The 8002-nt window shown below is 30.7% G+C and overlaps 1 protein-coding gene across 1 annotated transcript; it reads right to left on the bottom strand.

The window, feature by feature from the left end:
* Positions 1-1150: 1150 nt before the first annotated feature.
* Positions 1151-7393, bottom strand: LOC140450131 (uncharacterized). Its single transcript, XM_072543567.1, has 2 exons — positions 7359-7393; positions 1151-5899 (listed from the first exon to the last, which is right to left on the bottom strand). Exon 2 carries the CDS (start codon positions 5519-5521, stop codon positions 1658-1660), a length of 3864 nt encoding a protein of 1287 aa, XP_072399668.1. The 5' UTR covers positions 5522-5899; positions 7359-7393; the 3' UTR covers positions 1151-1657.
* Positions 7394-8002: the final 609 nt, after the last annotated feature.

Here is an 8002-nt window from a genome sequence, read left to right as displayed (position 1 = left end):
ATATTATACACACTCGAAAATTTCAGGTCCAAGAAAATTGAAAGTTGGCGATGTGGTTCGCATTAGTAAAAATAAACACCTTTTTGATAAAGGATATAAGCCGAATTGGACAACAGAACTATTTAAAATTACTGGAATTAAAATATCAAATCCTACTACATATTTGATTGAAGATATGACTGGAGCGCCTATTAGAGGAGCATTCTACGAAGAAGAATTACAGAAAACAAAAAATACAAACATTTACTTGATTGAAAAAGTATTGCGTAGACGCGGAAATAAGATGTATGTTAAATGGTTGGGTCTCGAGAGTAAACATAATAGTTGGATTAAAAATAAAGATGTGGTTTAATATTTTTTTAAATACGCTACATACGAATAATACCTTGAAGTGGAGGGAATCAATATAAAAGGTCTCTCAGCAACCTCGCTCTCAGTTAGTTCACATCGCTCTCAGCTAGTTCAACATGAATTCTCAAGATAGTGGTTATAGTTCATCAAGTGATATGGTGGTATTCGATGATTCATCATCAAGTGAAATCAATTATGGTGCCGACCTAGACCGAGTTTTAGCAAAATTCGAAGAAGCTGCGAAGAATGAACCATACTACTTGTTAGAAGCCTCCTTTCCATTAGATAATTACATAATTAAAGTTGGTCTATCTCCAGCTAGACATTTTACGACATCCGTCATTTTATGTCAACATGCCATAAAGGAAGAACTATTCGATGTTCGAAGAATTAGTATAGACAAATTTGAGTGGAGTGACATAATTAAACTGTTTACACAAAAGATAAATGATTTTTTCTATGCAGATGAGTATGATCCTGTTGAGTTTCAAAGTGGAGACTACTGCAAGATAAGACAATTGGTGTTGGATTCAATCAAGTTCCTTGTCATTGAAAAACATGGTGTGGAATACTATTTAGATGAAAATGACGTCACGCAAATTCTACAAGTACATCACAGTATAGTGACTCATCGCATATCGTCATTGGAAAATTTAAAGTTTCCTGCATATTATACAAATGTTGTATATTTTATGCAACAGAATTTTTGTACAGATACAAGTTTATATGGTCCGTTTGAAGCTCTAACTGCGTTTTGTGAAATTTCTCCACCAGATTCTTTGTTAAGCCAAGCTATGAGAGAATATGTATATTATTATAAAATAAAAGTTGTAAATGACTTGGATAACTTTAGTTGTTAATAAATAGTACTTATGTAACACTTGTGCTTTATTTTCATATTTTCAAAAGGGTAAAGAAAAAAAACAATATTGTACAATAAAGTAATTTTATTTGTATAAAACCAATTAACGAGAATGAGTGATTTTGTCTTTTCAACAGCCATACATATTTTTTAATATTCAATTAAAGTATCTATGCTAGAATCACTATCATCTGAACCAATAAATCTATGTTTTTGTGGAGATGCATGGCGTAGTGAATACATACATGATTCCATTTCTTTAATTTTAAATACAACCTGTTTAAAACAACTTTGTCACCAATAAAACATATTTTGATATACTTCTAATAGAATTAACTTACTCTCAAAAACAATATGATAATGTTCAAATACTGTACGTAACGATTTTTTATGTATTTTGTGAGCTAAGTTGAACTTTTTAAAATAATTTTTACAAACAATAAATTATGGTATATTATAATGTCCCCAGGGAAGCGTCTTAAAGGATTCTGGTAATAAATATCGTTTATCATCATAAGGACTTAGGGCTGTTTTTGTTTGCTCTATGCTAAATACTGAGTGTTGATATGACCGAATACACCTTTGGTTTGTGCTTTTAATCTTATATTCTTTTAAACAATTTTCAAAATCTTCAAATGTGATTATATTTTTGACTACATTATATTTTACACCTTTTGCTTTTTTGGTTATACCTAAATTTCGAATGTCGCAATCAATTTGTTCTTTGTTTAGCTGTTTCCGTGTTAAACGTTGTCTCTCTTTTTCTCTCTCCTCCTCAGTTGTCTGTAATTTAAATGTGTACATTTTTGATCTTAGACCAATAAAATGCGTAATTATTTTTCCATTGGCTTCATCCTTCATTAGACCAGGGATTTTTTTATTTAATCGTTCTATCGTATATGGGTTATTTTCTGAATAGTCAGATGTATCGAATTTAGAGCTGTATGCACTTAAAACTTCCTTATATGCATCAGAACACTGTAATTCATATATAAAGCTATCTGTGTCCATATACAATAACATACAATTTTCTTCTCCCATCGTTGGAATCATGAAGGAGTAATGAAAATCATACATACATAATTTTGATATGTCTAGGATTGCTGCACCTATATACAGAGGTTTATTAAAGCACACTACTGATTTGGTTAGTTCGATGGCCACCAGGTTTTCATTAAAGATAGTGCGACTGTGAAACCGAATACTTGCAATCAAGTTTTTAGCTCCATACCTTCCATTCCAATTTTTACATATTTTTACAGTTCTATGCCTCCTTATATTCTCCATGGTCTTACCAAACACAGCGTTGTTCATCATTTTATAGAGATTTTTCTCGAAGCTAGTCTTAGATGCAGCCCGTAAGTTAGTGTTCAACTCGATATAAGGTCGCAGCCATGCAGATTGATTAAATTTCAAAACTTTATGTATTTTAGTTAAAATTAATCCATTAGATAAAGCTTGCTTTAGATTTCTATAGTGAATAATATATTTTGACTTATTAAAAAGAGTTGGCAATAATTTTGGTAGTTTTGAACCGGGAGGTATGCGGTGTTCGGCAGCAAATGGAAAATCTTTATGCTTGTCATGTAATTCATGTGGATACTCCAAGTCAACTTGAAAGAAATAGCCCTCCTTCGCATCATTCGGTATTGACATAATATCAATATGACCCTCGGGAAGACTAGTGGATTTAGATGCAATACCAAATTTGGTAACATCTTCAATCCACTTAAATCCTCCAAAAGGTAAATATTCACTCATAGCCCAACCGTACAGATTATTTACATCTAAATACATAATGTACTTAGATGGTTGTGTGGGATCATATGTCGACATGTACTTATTGTTAGCTTCCGATAATCGGTTACTACATACAGATATTCCGCCTCTTATGCCTTTTTCAATAAACAAAATCATATCCACATCTTTTAATATCTCTAATCTACATTTTGTATACCTTAGCATACAATCCCATGTATAACCTGGTATGGTATAATACCATGCAGGATCTAAATGGTATGTATTCCTACATTTTTGTCTAAATTGTTCAAATACATCAGCCAGAAGCAAAATATCTGTTTTTAAATACAAATCGCTATACTCTCCCAAATTTTTACATTTAAATGTAGACCAAACTTTCTGCGCATGAGCGTACTTCTCTTCGCTAATATGTTCATTACATAATTTATTATAAAAATGACTAATTGTAGGTAAAGAAGTTTCCTCTAATTTTTCCAAACTATCAACATAATCATAGCAAAATACTCCTTTACAAGTTAATAAATTAAATGCATTATCATCTAAACTATAAAATTCTTGTTTTAAAATCTTCTTTTCTGAAGTATCTAAAAGTGATGCTAATTCATCCAGTGAAGTTCCCATAAATCTCATAGTATCGATAAATCTTAGTCTAATTTTATGCTCATCTGAATGTAAAGTAAAAGAAATATATTTTTCTTTATTAATAGGAAGTAAGCTCAAGTGCCCTTGTTTGCATAAATCAGTAATCATGAAATGTGAGTCATATCCACTGAAATTATGAAAGGCTACTGGCACAACAAAGACTTTTTTGAAGTTTAAATTGCATGCTTGGTGTGCAAATCCTCTTACCTGTCCGGTAAAATGATCATGATCTACAACAATTATATCTGTAGCTGAAAAGCGTTTCTCACAAATATGACAGACAGTTGCCTTACGTGAACTGGGCTTTTCAACCATAGGTACAATTGATTTTATTTTAGAATTGACAAATTTGGATATTTCATTCATTTCTTTTGCAAACCACTCCATGCAATTTTCACCTCTGTAGCTTCTAAAATATGATAAGCTATCATCATAAGCACATTTAAAGTAATAGCCTGCACTATAAGGTACATGCTTTTGGTATTTTGCTGTTTTGCTCAGTTTTACATTAGAATCTATAAAATTATGTAACTGACATTCAAAATCAGCATATATGACAAACGGAGTGGTCTGTTTGTATGTAAAATTTCTAAAATTAACATAATCGTATTTGGGAACAGTCATTTTACATTTGTTTACGTCTCTGCAGAACTCTTCATGTTCCGCTAGTTTGTTCTCACTCGAAAAATAGTTCATGCAGCGATCACAAATATATTTTTTATTTCTACATTTATTTAACTGAGAACTTAACAACCTAGACATATCTTTAATCCAGCAATAATGATATTTTATTTCAATATTTTCATCATCATTAGGAGGAGCATCGTAATCATTTAACTTTGGAAAATATTTATCCTGAATAAGAAGTAAATTTACATGTCTATCAAGCTTGTTTTGTGTAAGCCTAGCAGGCACTACATCGTAAAAATGTTTTTCCTTAACTTGATTTAATTCCAAAGCATAAATGTTCACTGATATACTATTTATTTTTTCGAATTTTGTAATATGACTTAAAGGCATTGGAGCTTCCAATTCCTCCGTTTTTAAAACAGTACTGTAATATGGATATGACGATGTAAGTTCTTTATTTATTTTAGCTGGGTAGAGAGAGCTAATTATCGACCAATAAAAGCAATTTTGGTCACAATTTTTGATATTTATACATGCTTGGCGCTTTTGAATTTGCCCAGGAAGTTTAATGTACGATGACCCGTTTCCAATTTCTACTTTATTGATATTAATCTCTAATGAAATTACTCTAGAGAGGGCTGCACCTGAATCTTTTTCTGCAAATTCAGACATTTTTTTAAAAATTTTATCTTTAACATTTTCGCTAAACCAAATGTGTAAATCGGTTGAATAACTATCTATAATGGCATTTTTAGTGTTAAAATACACCAAATCTAAACTCTCACGGTCACATGTCTTTTTAATAAATTCCCCGCACAAAGTAGTATTGACTTTAAGTATTTTATTAGATTTCAAAAGAGTTTTAATTTTTTGTTTAAATAAGGTAAAAGCATCATCCAAAAACGGTCCTACGTCCTTATGACATAAATTTATTATAACCCCTGTCTTATTCCGGCTTGCAAAACATGAAATGACATTTTCCCATTTTACTCTATTACGTAATTTTGAATTAAGTCCTAGACCAGCATGTCTATTGAAATTTAAAATTATTCTCCGAAAATGTTTAAAATGTCCTACGTTAGTTTGTAACTTTCTAACAGTCCCAATAGGTAACTTTTTAGCTTTAACGATGTTATTGCATTTCCAAATATGTGCATTTAACCGTTTTAACCAAATTTTAGCATCCCTTTCACTAAATTTATCAAAAATTATCTTACGAAGTTTTTGAATCGTCACTACCAAATTATCTGACTGTCTAACAATTTTATTATGCATTTCTATATAATATAATATGTATGGCTTAAAAAAACAAAATCACTTACCCTTTATTTTATTCTAAGATCTATTCTTCAATTATTTCAAATTTTGCCGCTGGATGGCGGAACCCAATATTGACGAGTTCTCGAAATACTATTGAGTACTTCTTGCTTATAAATTGGTCGATGAATGGAGTATACACTTCCGTCACTCGATCTGGTAGGAATACCACGTCCTCCTCTAGTTCAAGCAGAATTTGTTTTTTGAACTTTCCCTTGACCAGCTTGGCTGCTACTATTTTGATTGGTGTATTAGGAGCTAAATCACTCACTTTTTTATGTGTTTTGCTTTTTTCTCTGTAATGGAAGACACGGCATTTATTTTTGTTAGATCCATCTAAAAAAACAACAACTTGTTAAAGGAGGGTCTCTAATAAAAAATTTCCAAGCAAAAGTCTTTTATTTTAGTTAGAGTAATTCAACCGAGAAAATTACATATATACGTGTACACAAGTTACGAATATAAGCAAAGATAGAACTAATATATATGAATAAAAATCAGGAATACTAAAAATGTGAGATTCTAACCTGCTGCAACGCTACGAAGTACTGGACAAAACAAAAAAAAAGGCAAAATATGATATTCGACTGAGAAAATTACATATATACACAAGTTATGAATATAAGCAAAGATAGCACTAATATCTATGAATAAAAAATCAAGAATACTAAAAATATGAGATTCTAGCCAGCTGCAATGCTACGAGACTCTGAATAGAACCGAAACAAAAAAAAACAAAACATATCCAAAAGGAGGGTCTCTAATAAAAAATTCAACCGAGAAAATTAAATATATACGTGTACACAAGTTACGAATATAAGCAAAGATAGAACTAATATATATGAATAAAAATCAGGAATACTAAAAATGTGAGATTCTGACCTGCTGCAAAGCTACGAAGCACTGGACAAAACAGAAAAAAAGGACAAAAATGTTAAGAAATGGCCACACATGTAACGAATATAAACAAAAAAAAATCTAGAAATATTAAAAACTAAAAAAAATGTGGGGATTCTAACCTGCTTCAACGCTACAAGACTCTAGATACAACAGAAACACAACAACAGATGACTTATTTTTTGTTCAAGCACTTTGAAAATAACGACAGGAAATGCTGTTGAGTCAGAACAGAAACAAAAAGACCAAAATCAGACTAAAACCACATATAAACGAAAAAATCGAGAAATTAAGACTCTAGATAAAAGCAGAAAGTTCGCACAAGATTTTATCTCTGCAATGCAAGAGACATTTATTTTTGTTTTATACCACTTCTCTTCTAAATGGTTCAAGCACTTCAAAAATAAAGAAAGGGAAGGCTATTGGGTCAGATGATATTCCTGGGAAAACTGTGGATACAGTATCAAAGACAGAAACAAGTTTAGTAACAGGTTTATTTAATATAATTTTAGAAGTTGCACAAACGCCAGATGAATGGAAAAGCAGTGTATTAGTATATATTTACAAAAGAATACTACTTAGTGTGAAAATATGGGAGAGAGCAATTGACGAATACGTGAAGAAGCCAAAATATCTGATAAACCAGTTTGGTTTCATACAATTATAATTATAAGACAGTTGAAGGAAAAATACAGGAACAAAGAAGAAAAAATAAAATAACAAAAAAATATATATCTAAGAGAAAAAAAGATCTCTAAAGTATTTTAGTTTAAAAAGACTAAGTTTTCAATCTAACAGCACATAAAAATAATATTTAAAATACCATGTTACAAATATATTTAAAAACAAAAAAAAATCAGAAAACAATCAATAAATTAAAACAATAGTTATCACTTACTTCTATTTGCAATGTACCAACGAACAGAATTAAACTGGAACTGGAATACACTGGCTTTCTTGAATTTCGTGTATTTATATCATTGTCTAGTAGTAAATTAGCATTGTAATGGATCATTAATTGCATTTTCATAATAATATACAAATTAGCGTGACGTATTTTGTTAACTGCTTTCAAATGTATTATTTAGCTATTAAGAAAGTTTCTAATTTTTCCGTATATTAATTTTAGCGATAGGAATATTACAAGGCCCGTTTGATTTTTCTATCATTGTAATCTGTTTCTAAATCCTAATATTTGCATGTAAGGCTTTTATAATATTTAATTTGTCTATATCGTTCAATTCTATTTGTTAAATGCGATCATATCTTCGCACATCTCTCTACGCAGATTTTCTTCTCTTTCTTTTGGTGTCTATCCGTTTCGAATATTGTGGATCATTCTGGATATAATTATTTTATTAACTGATGCTTTAAATATATTAGTTGTTGTGAGGAACCATTTCCTCATGTTCTTCTCCCAATTCCTCGCTTTCTGAATGCTTTTACTTGAAGGCTTACCTTCAGTAATCTGTAGTTAGTGCCGTTTCTCATTATGTGTCTAAGATATTCTAACTTTCTCCTTTTAATGCTATACATCGCCTC

Source organism: Diabrotica undecimpunctata, chromosome 9 (assembly GCF_040954645.1).
Source record: "Diabrotica undecimpunctata isolate CICGRU chromosome 9, icDiaUnde3, whole genome shotgun sequence".
Taxonomy (NCBI): domain Eukaryota; kingdom Metazoa; phylum Arthropoda; class Insecta; order Coleoptera; family Chrysomelidae; genus Diabrotica; species Diabrotica undecimpunctata.
This window is presented reverse-complemented; position numbering and strand designations above follow the sequence as displayed.